The sequence below is a fragment of the Cynocephalus volans genome, chromosome 9, assembly GCF_027409185.1.
Source record: "Cynocephalus volans isolate mCynVol1 chromosome 9, mCynVol1.pri, whole genome shotgun sequence".
Classification (NCBI taxonomy): domain Eukaryota; kingdom Metazoa; phylum Chordata; class Mammalia; order Dermoptera; family Cynocephalidae; genus Cynocephalus; species Cynocephalus volans.
The window spans coordinates 76515478-76529140 of record NC_084468.1 but is presented as its reverse complement, the minus strand read 5'-3'; the positions used below and the strand labels follow the sequence as shown (position 1 = coordinate 76529140).

General features: G+C 35.9%; 1 protein-coding gene across 5 annotated transcripts in view; it reads right to left on the bottom strand.

Moving 5' to 3' along the window:
- Nucleotides 1-13663, bottom strand: part of HERC3 (HECT and RLD domain containing E3 ubiquitin protein ligase 3) — a 117271-nt gene that overhangs the window by 36650 nt on the left and 66958 nt on the right. For 3 of the 5 annotated variants that reach the window (XM_063107394.1, XM_063107391.1, XM_063107392.1), the window contains exons 17-23: nucleotides 11000-11023; nucleotides 10819-10908; nucleotides 9361-9531; nucleotides 7561-7704; nucleotides 6465-6631; nucleotides 4243-4309; nucleotides 3665-3747 (exon numbers count right to left, since the gene is read on the bottom strand). In XM_063107394.1, the coding sequence (XP_062963464.1) occupies nucleotides 3665-3747; nucleotides 4243-4309; nucleotides 6465-6631; nucleotides 7561-7704; nucleotides 9361-9531; nucleotides 10819-10908; nucleotides 11000-11023 (746 nt within the window). Of the gene's footprint in view, nucleotides 1-3664; nucleotides 3748-4242; nucleotides 4310-6464; nucleotides 6632-7560; nucleotides 7705-9360; nucleotides 9532-10818; nucleotides 10961-10999; nucleotides 11024-13663 lie in introns of those variants that run through there. The other 2 variants (XM_063107393.1, XR_010024426.1) reach the window with 2 other exon arrangements.

Here is a 13663-nt window from a genome sequence, read left to right as displayed (position 1 = left end):
ACCTTTGTGTCTTCAGAACATACTTATGGTAAATGTTTTGTAAGAGCAGCACTGAAGTCATAGAAAGGCAAATAAAGCAAAAGTAGGAGGAAAGGAAACTGTATGCCTTCTAAACAAACACATGCTCTCCTCACTGTTCCAGTGATCACAGGTTCTGAGAACCACTTGTGGGGTTAAGCAATGTCCATGAGTACGTATGTGCTAGCAATAGATATAAATAGTGGAGAAAGAAAAAAAAGATGAAGAAAAAAAGTGTGCCATAGACCCAATTCTATCACGACTCCTTTGTTTACAAACCAACAATGGCTTCTTACTACCTGCTGAATGATGCCTAAACTCTGATTTTCAGTCTTCTATAATCTAATTCCCCATCTAAGCTGTGGGTCATCCAAATGAAGTTTCCACAGCAATATTCCATACAACACTCAACCCCCACTCACTCACCCTTCTCTGTCTAAAATAACAACCCAGATGTATCCATCACTTTACAGAGCACCTTTCATTTTTATATTCTTTTCCCTACTTTCTAGTGTCCAAATCTTAGTAGGCTTCCAAACCTAGCTCTATTCCACATCTGTCCTCCCAAATGCAACTGTCCAAGTTGATTTCTCTGATTGCCTTCAGATTCAACCACTCAATTTAGTCTTCAGATCCCATTCATGGTTGCATATGAGGACAGCTTAACACCCTAAACAGTGTTATATTTCAGTATTCCTGCAGTTTGTCTAGCAACTACTGAGTCAGTTCAATTGTTCGTTGAAAGAAATGTCTGTTGAATAAGGAGAAAGACAGTGAGAGTGAAAGGGAGAGAGAAGCAGAGAGGCAGAAAGAGAAAAACTCAGACTCAGAAAAAGACAAACAGCAAAAAAAGACAGACCAAATGTATACTAAGAGAAATAATTTGATAAGGATATGAAAAGGAGTTATAAATCCCAACAAAAGCCTTGACTGCAGACTGCATCATAAATTGCCTATGCCTGCACTAGACAGCTCATTTCCTCATGCAGTGTACCAAACACACAAAGCATTACGATGACTCACCAGAGGATGAAGACAATGAATGTTCCCTTCCTCAGGCTGCTCACCTATCCCACTGTTAGCAACTAACAAATGACGCATGCAGTATCTTGTCTGAAATCTGATGCAAAAGCTAACATGTCCTTTGAAGGACTAAAGACTGCATACGTATCTACATGTGTACATACACACATACATGTTCTGAAGTGATCACCAAAACTAGGAGAGAAGAGAAATAATCTGGGTCGACAAATCCACTTTAGGATCTGCCATAAACTTCCCAGTTCTAAAAACATTATCAGACTGTATGGAATAATAAGCCTGTTCTTATTAACAAAAAAGTCCTGAAAATAAATTATCTGCTGTAAACAAAAGTATCAATGTTTTACAGATAAAGAACTGCTTTTAACACCAAGAGATTCTTATCAAGAAAGGGTTTTGATTGCACCATCTACTTGAAACAAGATTAGCCTACATATTGGATTTCTAGAGCCAAGATAATTATCTGAAGCTACTTTTGTTGGGTGTTTGGTGGCTTCTGTGTCATTCACTTAACTATGGTATTGTAGCTCACACTTTCCCCAAAGCTGAGGCTTCCTGAATAGTCTGGAAAGTTTACACGACAAAAATGGTTACTGAATGCTGCATTAGCTCATACTAGCTTCTAGCTGTTTTTAAAAATGTCAAAGGATAGAAAAAAATGTCTATCAATTTTTCTGTTGTTCCCATTTTCAAAAGGGAAGAGTTATGGAAGATCATTTGGATAGAATGAATTTCATAGGATCTCTGATTGCATCTTTACAACTAGAGTAAAAAGACAAAAATAAAGCACAGATGAGTTAGTTTTATTTAATTTTTCAGCATGTTTACAAACAGCACCTAATATCTCTACCTCTGTAATTTTCTGAAGCTTAAACGAAACCTGGCTTTCCTCTATAAAGGTTTCCCTTACTCACAGTCCTCCCACTTGGAGACTGCCACTCTCTCATTTCCTCACTCCCTACCTACTCTTTCTTGAAGCCAAGAAGCTTTAACTCTAGCCTATGTGCTAATAATGCTCAAGTCCTTATCTCTAGAGTCTGCATTTTATCCTAACTTACATAGCTCCTCTAAGAATGTGCATTTTCCTTGCCCTTGTTTTTTGTTTTATTTTACCACTTCTTTCTTTGTGGTTCTTGTTGTAAATAACCTCAAATTCACTGGTGATTGAGGGTGGCATAAGTAAAAAATAAAATATTTATACGACTTCTTTCTTGAGATCACATAAATTTTCTACTCTAAACGTAATCACCCGAGTATCACACAGACTTGTCAAAATCAACATATCCAAAATAGAGCTTTCTTCCCTCAAACCTAATTTATAGACTCTATTTCCTACTGGCAGTTGTCCAAATTAGAGACCTCAGCATTGTTATCAATACATGCCTCTCTCATACCATTCATATATAATCAGATGCTAGCTCCTGTTGATTATATAACCAACACATAACCAACCAGGTACTCCCACTACCTTCATTCTGGCCCTTACCGTCCTTGATCTCAACAGCCTCCTAATGGGTCTATTTCCACATGGCTACCAAAGTTATCTTTCTAACACAGAGATCAACCCCATCCCAATCTATTCAAGGCCTTGATAACCTCCTCTCATGCTACTGCACCCACCTTCCATCTACATACTAGTTCTCACCCCACAAGTACTCAACATTCTCTATCACATATGAAACTTGAGAGTCCTCACTCACATACCTGTGCCTAAAATGCTTTCCCCCCACCTGCATTCTTCAATGTCCACTGAAAGTGTTGTAGCCTCTCACTGTAGTTCTGTGGCACTTGGCCTATAACTCCTGTCACACATACCATAATCCATTGCAATCATTCTTGTATACTGACCCTTCTCAACTAACCTTGAGCTTCTTGAGAATAGAAGTTATTCATCTCCTATACCCAGCAACATGCCTGGCACACAGTAGGCACTCAGTGTTTGTAAAGTGAACTAATTTATAGACAAAGTACCATAATTTAATACAAAGGTAAACAAAATTGAATATCACTTCTCTAAAAAGATAACTCAGAGATTATAAGTTGTCCTGGAAAATCAGATGTATTTGAATTAATTTTCATTAAGCAGAGAGAATAACTTAATTCAAAACCTATATTAAAAATTCCTCAGCAGTAAAATAACAGTAATAGTAAGCACCTTCATAATATTCATTTATTCAACACATATCTTCTGAGCACTTTTTGTGCCAGGTACTCTGCTAGATACTAGAAACTCTGTGCTGGATTATAGGAGTTCATTCATTCCAAAATATTTTCCTATAAGTTATCTCATTTTATTCTCTCAACCATCCCATGAGGTAGATAGGACAGTTATTATAATGGCCATTTTACAGATGAGAAAACAGAGATCAAACAGTTTACATGACTTGCTCAGGGTCAAAGCCAATAAGATGTAGATCTAGAACTAAAACAGTTATCTTCTGAATCCAGGTCTGGTACTTGCTCTACTATTAAAAACTCCTTAGAATCTGCAAATTCTTGCTCTATCATCCAAGGGATTAAAATGGAATTTCAATCTTGGTATTAAAAGTCGAACTGCAGAGAAATAAAGTAGCAAAGTCTGGAACAGCCCAAGGTCAGGACTAACCTGTTATCCTTGCATACAGTCACTTTGTCTCCCCCAGGTATCAGCTTCTTCTGTTCAATCACCCCATAACTTTCTCGGCAGATCTATATTTAAGGTGAAAAAAATAAATGTTTCAAATTTGTTTACCACTTAATCTTTCTAGAACCCAAATGACTGACGGAGGCTTAGGAACAAATGTAGCTTAATGACTATTTATTACTACAGAAAATTCTTGGGAGAAGATGAGAACCTGAATCAGAAAACATCAGCACCTTAAGAAGTTTTAAGACATGAAGTTGCCAATAAATGTGATCAAAGAGAAAATGACATGAACTCTGGAAAAAAAATACCTAGTACATGTCAGGAGTAATGAGGATTAATGCTTCAGTAATTTTCCTAAGTGCATAGATTAATCATTCATTCATTTATTCAACACATTTACAAACTCCTATAATACTCAAGACACTTTGACTAAAATGATTTGATTTTTAAGAGAGGTCCCTGACTTTGTTCTTTGATCTGGAGAAGAACTAATGTTAATCATGATTTGTAAGCATGAGAGACAGCCACAACCATAACTATACTGTGAAAATTCTTACCGTGAAGTTGAGGCAGAAAGTCTCCTCAACATCTTCCCCAGGGTAATCTAAAAGCTGTTGAAGACTCCTAATCATAGAATGACAGAAAAGAAACAAAGGCAAATCAGACATTTCAACTGTGTTTCAGTTACATGTCCAGATCATTTGCAAGGAAAAACTATAAAAGATGATTATAGAATGAACTTAAATCCAGACTGACAGAAAACCACGTACCTACACCTTGAAGGGAATTATGGCAGTGAACCTGTAAGATATTCACTAATTGTTCCCTTTTCTAACTGACAAATCTTACTGGATTTACAAAGAAATTCAGACAGATTGATATCTAACATACTTGTGTTCTCTTAACTCTAGTATTGCTTGCAAGTATATATACAAGGAGATGGTACTATAGAGGCCCTTCAGATTGGGTTTAGCAATATGCATTAATAAAATAATCTTTCCATAATTTTTTTAAAAAAGGCACAAATCACCTCATCCACTTAGGAATCTTAATGGCTCACTTATTAATGCAAAGGTCTCTGTATGGTAAAAACACTTTATTATTTGTCACACTAAAAAACACTGAAAAAATGTACTTTTAAAAGAAGAATATGTTTACATCAACAGCAATCATATCAATGATCATATCATACAAGAGAATACAGTCTCTTGAGAGACCTAACGAGACCTCATTAACAATTTCTTCTTCAGTGAGCTTCATACTTGCAATTCCATCAAGAGTTGCCCAGAAAAAAAAATTCCTAGTGTGCAATTTAAATCTGCTATTAGTAAACCAGCTAAAATCATTACCTTAAATATATCATTCTCAGCCCAGCTGGCAAAGTAAATAGCACATACTTCTGTCATTCTCTAGCCTTCTCTTTCAGTTGCCAAAAAATTAACATGGCCCGGGTCTCCTCTGCCATTTAAAAATTTTCCTTCTAAGTTTTCTCTTCCACTCTCTGTGCCCCAAACAGTTCCATCAGTACAGTATCGACACCATAGCACTGGTGTCCTATACCAGACGTGTGATAGTCTCATTTCCAGAGGGTACCTTAGAGACACTTCCTCTAGCTCCACCTTAAAATTGGTATCCTTTTTCCATAAAAGGGGGATGTTTCCTCCTGTTGAAGCTTTTTATATACTTGATCAGAGAAATTCAAGAATAAAAGGGGTTTTAAGAGCCATAAAGAGAATAACATAAAAACATGGCTCCACTACTTTGGAAAACAGTCTGGCAGTTCCTCAAAAGGCTAAATATAGAGTTACCATATGACCCAGCAATTCCACTCCTAGGTATATACCCAAGAGAAATGAAAACTATGTCTAGTTTGTGCACAAATGTTCATAGCAGCACATTCATAATAGCCAAAAAGTGGAAACAACCCAAATGTCCATCAACTGATGAATGGATTTTAAAAAATGGTATATTCATACAATGGAATATTATTTGGCAATTAAAAAAATAAAATATTGATACATGCTATAAGATAGATGAACCTTGAAAACATGCTGAGTGAAAGAAGCCAGACACAAAGGATCACATATTGTATGATTCCATTTATATGGAATATCCAGAATATGCAAGTCTATAGAGGCAGAAAGTAGATTAGTGGTTGCCTAGGGCTGCTGGATGAAGAGATGGGGATAAAATCAAAGGAGCACCAGGTTGTTTTTTGGGGTGAAGAAAATATTATAAAATTCATTGTGGTAGGGGGGGGAAAGGAAAAAAAAAAAAAAAAAGGAAAAAAAAAATAAATAAATAAAAAAAAATAAAATAAAATTCATTGTGGTAATGGTTACACAACTCTGTGAATACACTACATACAGGTCACTGAATTGTACGCTTTAAATGGGTGAATTGTATGGTATTAATATCAATACAGTTTTTAAAAAGTCTCCCTTTTCAATCGATACTCTCTCCCTCTGTTATCTCTGGACCAACACAAGTCTCAATGTCCTACTTTTTGTTTAGGATAGGAAAGCAAAGATTATTTTGTATTCCTGGACAGCTATGACCTCTCTTTTCCTTTTTTTTTTCCTCTGCCCTTAGTGACATAGGCAATGTTTCAAGCAAGTAGCTGTGTAGCTACGTTAAGACAAAGCATACACAACAGAGTATAATCATTGGGTTTAATAAGCCCAAATTTGTATGTATGGTATTGTCAACTTTTAATCCCTGTTCCAGAGGTAGCCAGAACTGTTCCCAAACCAATCTGCCTATCTTTTTAGCTTTGTACCTTCCTTCAGTAGGTGACAGCTCCTTTAAGTCTTCCAAGCCCGGCTTTACGTTCAGTAACTTCTTGTAGAGAGCCAACGGGAAGTGGAGATCAACCACAGTGGAGTTGTAGATAGCTAGTCCACAGGTTATGCCAATCAAGTGAAACCAATTGTGCTCTACAAAACACTTTTTAGGACATATACAAATGTGTTAAAAAGAAATGCAGTTTTTGCAAGTGTCAAAACATTCTACCATTTACCTTAAAATACCTTCATTATAAAAGAATAAAGATCTCATTAATATTTAGTTATCTTCTGAAGCAGAGAAACATCCCTGACAAAAGCTCAATTATCCCCAAAGGATGCACTGTAGACAACATTAAGCATTTACAGCTGTTCATCTGGTGATACAGAGAACAGCTTAGTCATACAGAGCCGTGCTGTCCAATAGAACTTTCTACCATGATGGAAACATTCTATTCTATGCTGTCCCATATGCAGCCACTAGCTAAATTGTCTACTGACCACTTGGATGCCTAGTACAACCAAGTAAATAAATCTTAAATATCATCTAACTTTAATCAAATAAATTTAAATATAAATAGCCACACGTGGCTAGTGTGAATCTTTAGAGATAGTGCAAATCTAGGGAGAAAATTCTGGTAGGAAAAAAACTAAATTACAGCCTGGTTGAAATCAGAATGTCTTTTAAAGCATAGCTCTTCTACTAAATTTTCAAAAACATAGTATGTGTATGTGCATGTGTTTGTATTCATACATATATTATCACTGTTATTAAATTAAGACATATTTGACTACTGACTTCCCACATGTCATAAAACCTATGTCTGTATAACACTGTGCTCCTCTCTTACCCATCATGGATAACAATACCTGGATCCGACCTTCTAGAAATGGAAATAGGGCTGATGGCTGACAAAATGCACTATGAAATCTTAGCAACAGGTGAAAAATGAAGACCAGATTCATGACTGAGACATTTAAATTTATTATCTTTGTTATGTTCCCCTTTGCAAAGTTAGAAGTCGGGAGATTGGTCTGACAACAAAAAGAAAGTTTAATTCAATCCATCTGTTTGTGACATCATTAACTCACCGTATCTGAAAACCACAAGAGGCTTGAATCCTGATAGTAGGTAAACATTCCATAGATGGGATTCAAAAGTTCTTTTAATAGCAAAAGAAAGAACTCCTTTGTAACACCACCAGCATCCACTGCTTCTTCACCATCAAAGATTACCTTAAAATAATGAAATAGAATTTAAACTTCAGGGAAACCTATGGCAAGTTTCATCTTTTATCCGCAGATTCTTTTCTAAAGTCAGGACAAAGACAGGAAGACATAACAGAGAATATAACCAATGCAGTCGAAGCTGCAAGGTGTATCTGCTGATTATTCCTGGTAGTATACATTTTTAACAAGGTGCTCATAGATACACACAATTTTTAGTAGGTGCTTCAAGGGATACAAAAGGAAGTCAGAAATTTATGACATATTCACAGAAAGTCTACCATCTACTGCAGGGCAGTAAGGCAAACATAAAAGAAGCAATTAGAGAATACATTTTATTTTCAGAGCCAAATTTATAATGAGAGGTAAACATTATGGGACACAGATATAAGCAATGATTAACTTGAGTAAAGAAACACTTTCTGGAAGAAATCCTTCTCAGTAGGGTTCTTGAAGTTACTGATGCATGTGTAAGGGAAGAGGACATTCGAAGCAGACACAGACATGGGCTCCCTAAGGGCTGTAAATAGGCATGTTGGACCCATAATGGTTATTAAGAGTAACAACTACAGCAAACCAACAAATGACATCAAGGTTATTACATGCCAGCACTTAAACACCATAAACCTAAACCTCAGAACAGCCTTATGCATAGGGATTACTATTATTATCCCCATTTTACTGAGAATGGATCAGGCACAGAGCTAAAAACAGCATTTAATAAAGCGTATACTTGTGGCTGTGTTCAAGGCTGCCCTGAGCAGGGCAAGAGTAAAGGTGGGAACAGATACTAGGACTTTGATTACACAGATGCCAGCAGAAAACTTAACTCAGACGTGCTACAAAGCAAGAACTGCATCATCTGAATTACTGATCGAAAACAAGAGGCAAAAATAAATGAAATATCAAAAATATAACATAGAAGTTCTAGGGAGAACAACCTGGCAGATTAACAGATCTGATGCTACTTAGTAGAAATTTTGGAAAAGGTAACAATATTATGGAGATAATTAGCTCAGTTCCTTTCTATTACATTTCTAAAACTGGACCTTATAACATGATTGAAATAGAGATATAGAAGTCAAATGAAGGAAAAGATGAATTACTTTAGACAATTTCAAATAATTCACTAAATATTTCTAAAACACTTACTGTGTACCAAGCATTGTGTCAAGCCCTGGTGATACAGTAAGTAGTAATACAAACACTCATAGTCTGTGGGGACTGACAATTATGCATTATGATACAACAGCCTCCCAGGCGATTTCACTACCTTCCCATCTTCCTGTTTTACTTTATTTCTTTTCAATTTTGACATCCAAAATCTTCCTATATGAAAGCTTAATAGTTCTACCTAGTTCAAGCTTTAGTTTTGTTGCTGTTTGCTTGTTTTGGGTAGGGCTGGAGCAGGTACACCAAAGACAGCAGAAGCAGACAAAGAAAGCCCTATAATCCCCCAAACAATCCACTGGCATTTTTATCTGATGTTAATGTTATGTTCTGTTTGGTGATTTGACAGAAGAAGGTGATTAAATTCTTATAAAATGATGAAACAAATAATGAATGGCTCCACTCCACAATTTTAGTAAGATCTTTGCTGCTTCATCAATACTGTTCAAAGAAAACCTATGAAGGTATTTTGAGGAATATACTGAAGAAGCTCACTTTGAGAGGCTTTTTCAAATCAATATCAGAATGAATGCTCAGCTCTCTTAGGGCATCACCAACGAGGTTGTTCCTGCGAACGTGAAGGACCAGGAAGGGGCTTCTGGCCAGCAGAGGCTCCAGGGTGAGAAGCATGAAGACATTCTGCAGGTTGGCTCCGTTGACCGCCACCTGGATCAGCACACCCAAGAACACAATTACTCAGAGAACACCTGTGAGTGGGGAGAGAAACAAGCTGTGCCCTGGCACCTGGGGGTGGGGTGCTGGGCTGCATCTCCATTTGATCCTTTTCTTCCCTCTTAGCTTTCATAGATTTTCTAAGTTACTTCTGTTTATACAGCATACAAGTCTTTCTAATCTGGACCCAAAGAGATTAACTGAAACAGTTTATGAATCATATGACCTATAACCAGGTCCAGAAAAGTGACTGAGCCTAGCTGATTAAGACTAAAATAATACCATACTTGAAGAAACATGATAGAGAGTGGGTAAAATCCATGACTTTCAAAATGGCAGAAGAAGAAATCTAATAACCTAATAACTAAGGATTTTTGTTCCTTGACAGATGTTCATTTCTCTGGGAAACCTTAAGAAAGAAACATCATGGATATTATCACTATGAAAACAGATATATGAGGATACTTCATAAAGACTGAAAAAATCAGAATTAAAAGATAATACAAATCTTTTCATGAGCTTTTTGAAGTACACTTGGATATGTCTAGATAAATGGCGGGGAGAGAGAGAGTGGAATGAAGTTATATATCCCACCAAAAGTAGAAATTGGTAGATTTGGATTAATAATTCACAAAGGTCTTTGTAGACTTGTCATAATAAAAATGTGTATTTAAATAAATTAGTAAACAAATCTCTATAACTTAAGTTTTTATTCAGTGAAGAATTACCAACCTCCATTTAATTCTCTTTCTCTATGTCGGGGTCAGCAAATTATGGCCCCCATAGACAAAATCCAGCCTACTGCCTGTTTTTGCACAGCTCGAGCTAACAATGGTTTTTACATTTTCAAATGGTTGGAAAAAAAAAAATCAAAGGATGAATAACATTTCACCACGTGAAAATTATATAAATTCAAATTTCAACATAAATAAAGTTTTATCGGAATACCACAATGCTCATTCATTTACATTTTGTCTATTGTTACTTTTTTGTGCTAAGAATTGAATAGTTGTGTAACAGAAAACATATGGCCCACAAAGCCTAGAGTATTTACTATACGGCCCTTTACAGAAAATGTTTGCCAACCCCTGATCTATATAAATGTGCATTCACATGTGTGTTATACCCCTATTCAACATAAAATTACTAAAAAAATTTAGAGCAGTTCTAAAAGTTATAAGGAATTTCACCCAAATACACTTTCTCCTATTAGGAAAAATTACAACTGAATGATGAGAGAAACATAGAAAGAAAAGGAAATAATATTTTAAAATATGATACCTGCATCTGTAGTTCAGCATCAGTCTGTAACATTTTGGTCTTGGCTTGGGCATCAAAGATGAAAGGGTAGGAACAAAGTGTTACAGCATCCTAAAATAAAATGTATTATTGGCAGTCTTGTAGTATTCCACAGACAATACTGCTGGAAAGATAATAAGTAAATTTTTTAAAAATCATTTACCTGTATTATAGATGGTCTAGTCTTCTGTGTAAAGAAAAATAAAAATCCTCTTACTTGGATTGCAAAACCTGAGTTTTTAACCCCGCCAAAATGTAATGTTATATAAATAACAAAACATAAAGCCCATCTGACTATTTGGCCATGGAACTAACACCATTTGAATGGCTGACTAGATTTCGATGAAATAGATGTTTTGATGGGCATAGACTGAGAAAAAGAGCAAAAACAATTTTTAAAAAAAATTTTAAAGGACCATTAAAGGCCATTTCACTAACTCTCATAGTTTACAACATTAATAGAATTCTGTTTTATGAGAAATCTAATTCCAAAACAGCTTTACAACCTTGACTTTAGAGGTTAATTTTGTTGGGTAAAGTGGGTAACACAAATTACATTTTATTTGTTAGCATGCTACACACACACACACACACACACACACACACACACACACACACACACACACACACACACACACACACACACACACACACACACACACACTGTTACTCAGAAGAAACCTAACATTTAAAAATAATTTCAAGCGCTTCTATAAAGTACTTTATCTAGTAAGCTGTCCCTGGCTCAGCACTCAGACCAGTGATTGGCCTATAGATGGCACCCCATCAATATATGAATGAATCTGTGGATAAACTTTTGGAGGAAGGTAGTAAAGGGAAATAAATACAACCACAATGAAGCATATCTAGGAGGTATGTTAGAGTTTCATTTAGCAGAAGAAAAAAAGGAAATCTGCTCTAAAAGTTTTTATTTGGTTGTATAACATTATTAATTAACTTAATAGAAACCCACGCCCCTCCCCCCAAAACCAACAATATAGATCATGTTGGTCTGTAGCAATATTTCTCAACCAGAAAACCAAGAATTTATTCTCTGAGATCCTGAGAGTGCTATATGAATTTTTTTTTTTTTTTTTTTTGGCTGGCCGGTTAGGGGATCTGAACCCTTGACCTTGGTATTATTAACACCACCCTCTAACCAACTGAGCTAACTGGCCAGCCTGAATTTTTAAAAATGATATCCTAAACAAAATTAATGAAAACACATTCTGAATGACCCCTTATAATAGTGTGTTCCCACACAATTTACATTTATTTTAATGACTGCATTGATGCCAATTAACTAATTGGACAATTACTTAATGGTCCAAGGGTCATAAGAAAAGAACAAATCAGTCTTTGCATATAAATGCTGCACTTGCAACAGGGAAGAGGCCAGTGCAGACCTGGCTAATTGCATAAAAATGGTTTAACAGCAGTTGAAAGGAGAAAAGAAAGCTGAGTCATCCCAGACAGATAGAGGTGGAAGTGCAAACAAAAGAAACAAACAAACAAAACCCACAATAAAACAGCACTATGCAAAGTTATCTCTTAGTCTAGGAAACCACAAAAGATACAAGCGTTGTGGGAAGTGGGCTTACAACTGGTGCCAATATTCAGAATTTCCTAATCTTCTTCTCGGATTTCTAGATCAGTTTACTCTAAGCACTATTTGCTTATTCTCAATGGAAAAGAAAAATCTTGAATGTGTTGATATATAAAGCAAGATAAAGTAATGCTTCAAATGTAAAAGTGACTGTGGAAGAAGACAGCAGTGACTACAAAAACAGTTGTGGTATTACAGAGTCCCAGTATATATACCTAGTATTTTAAAGTACTGTACTGGTACTTTTGCCTTATGGTTATTCCAGACATTGAAGAGGGTTAGAAATCTTGATTCTCATTTGATTTTTAGAATAGGGTTTTTAGGTAAATGCATGTATGGGACAAAAGTTCTCGGTTTGGAGACAAGTCTACAGATAGCGTGGCAACAGCCCATTTAATCAATTCTAAATAATGTTGATTCTCATTTGATTTTTAGGTAAATTCATGTAAAGGACAAAAGTCCTTGATTAGGAGACAACAGTCTACAGATAGTGTGGCAACAGCCCATCTAATCAATTCTAATCACTGCTTAGGTATGGGATTGTATACTTTAATGATTTTAGAGCTAACAGGTGGTTGTCATACCAATCCTGTTAAGAGATTTTTAAGAATTGCTGAAGGGAAAGATTTGAAAAAATGTTTGCTAGGGGCAAGCTGTCTGTTGGTGGAAACTTTAGCGATAATTATGCTTAGATTTAATCATAAGAATGTAACTTTGCTTATATCATTTGAGGAGAGGTTATATTTTAGATAATGATCATAATCTGACCAACTTAGCTTTTCATAAATTGTACTTTGGAATGTCATGTCAATTTTACTGATGTTACTAATTTCCATTGTTTAAGCTACACTTAGCCAGAGATAACTTTTGTCACACTGCCCAGGTCTTTGTGTCCTTTTGAAATGATTGAATCAACTGATTTTTCTTGTGAAACTTCCTAGTCTTGACAATAAAAAACAGAAGCTAACTTTGAATTGGGGCTGTACCCAGTTTTCTCCTTCTAACAGAGGAGGTGCTGAGGTGCAGTCCCTTTGGGCTTCTCATTGCATTCATGTTGCTTTGAGTAATCCGTTTTTGCATCTCCGTTACACAGTGAGAAGTGTAACAAGACATTAATCAAACAGCAGTTTTGTCTGTATTTCTCACTTCTCTCCAGTCCAACTCCCATTCTCCCTCCCATTAAAGATTTCTTTTAAAAGCTTTCTTTCTTTCTGGTGCTCA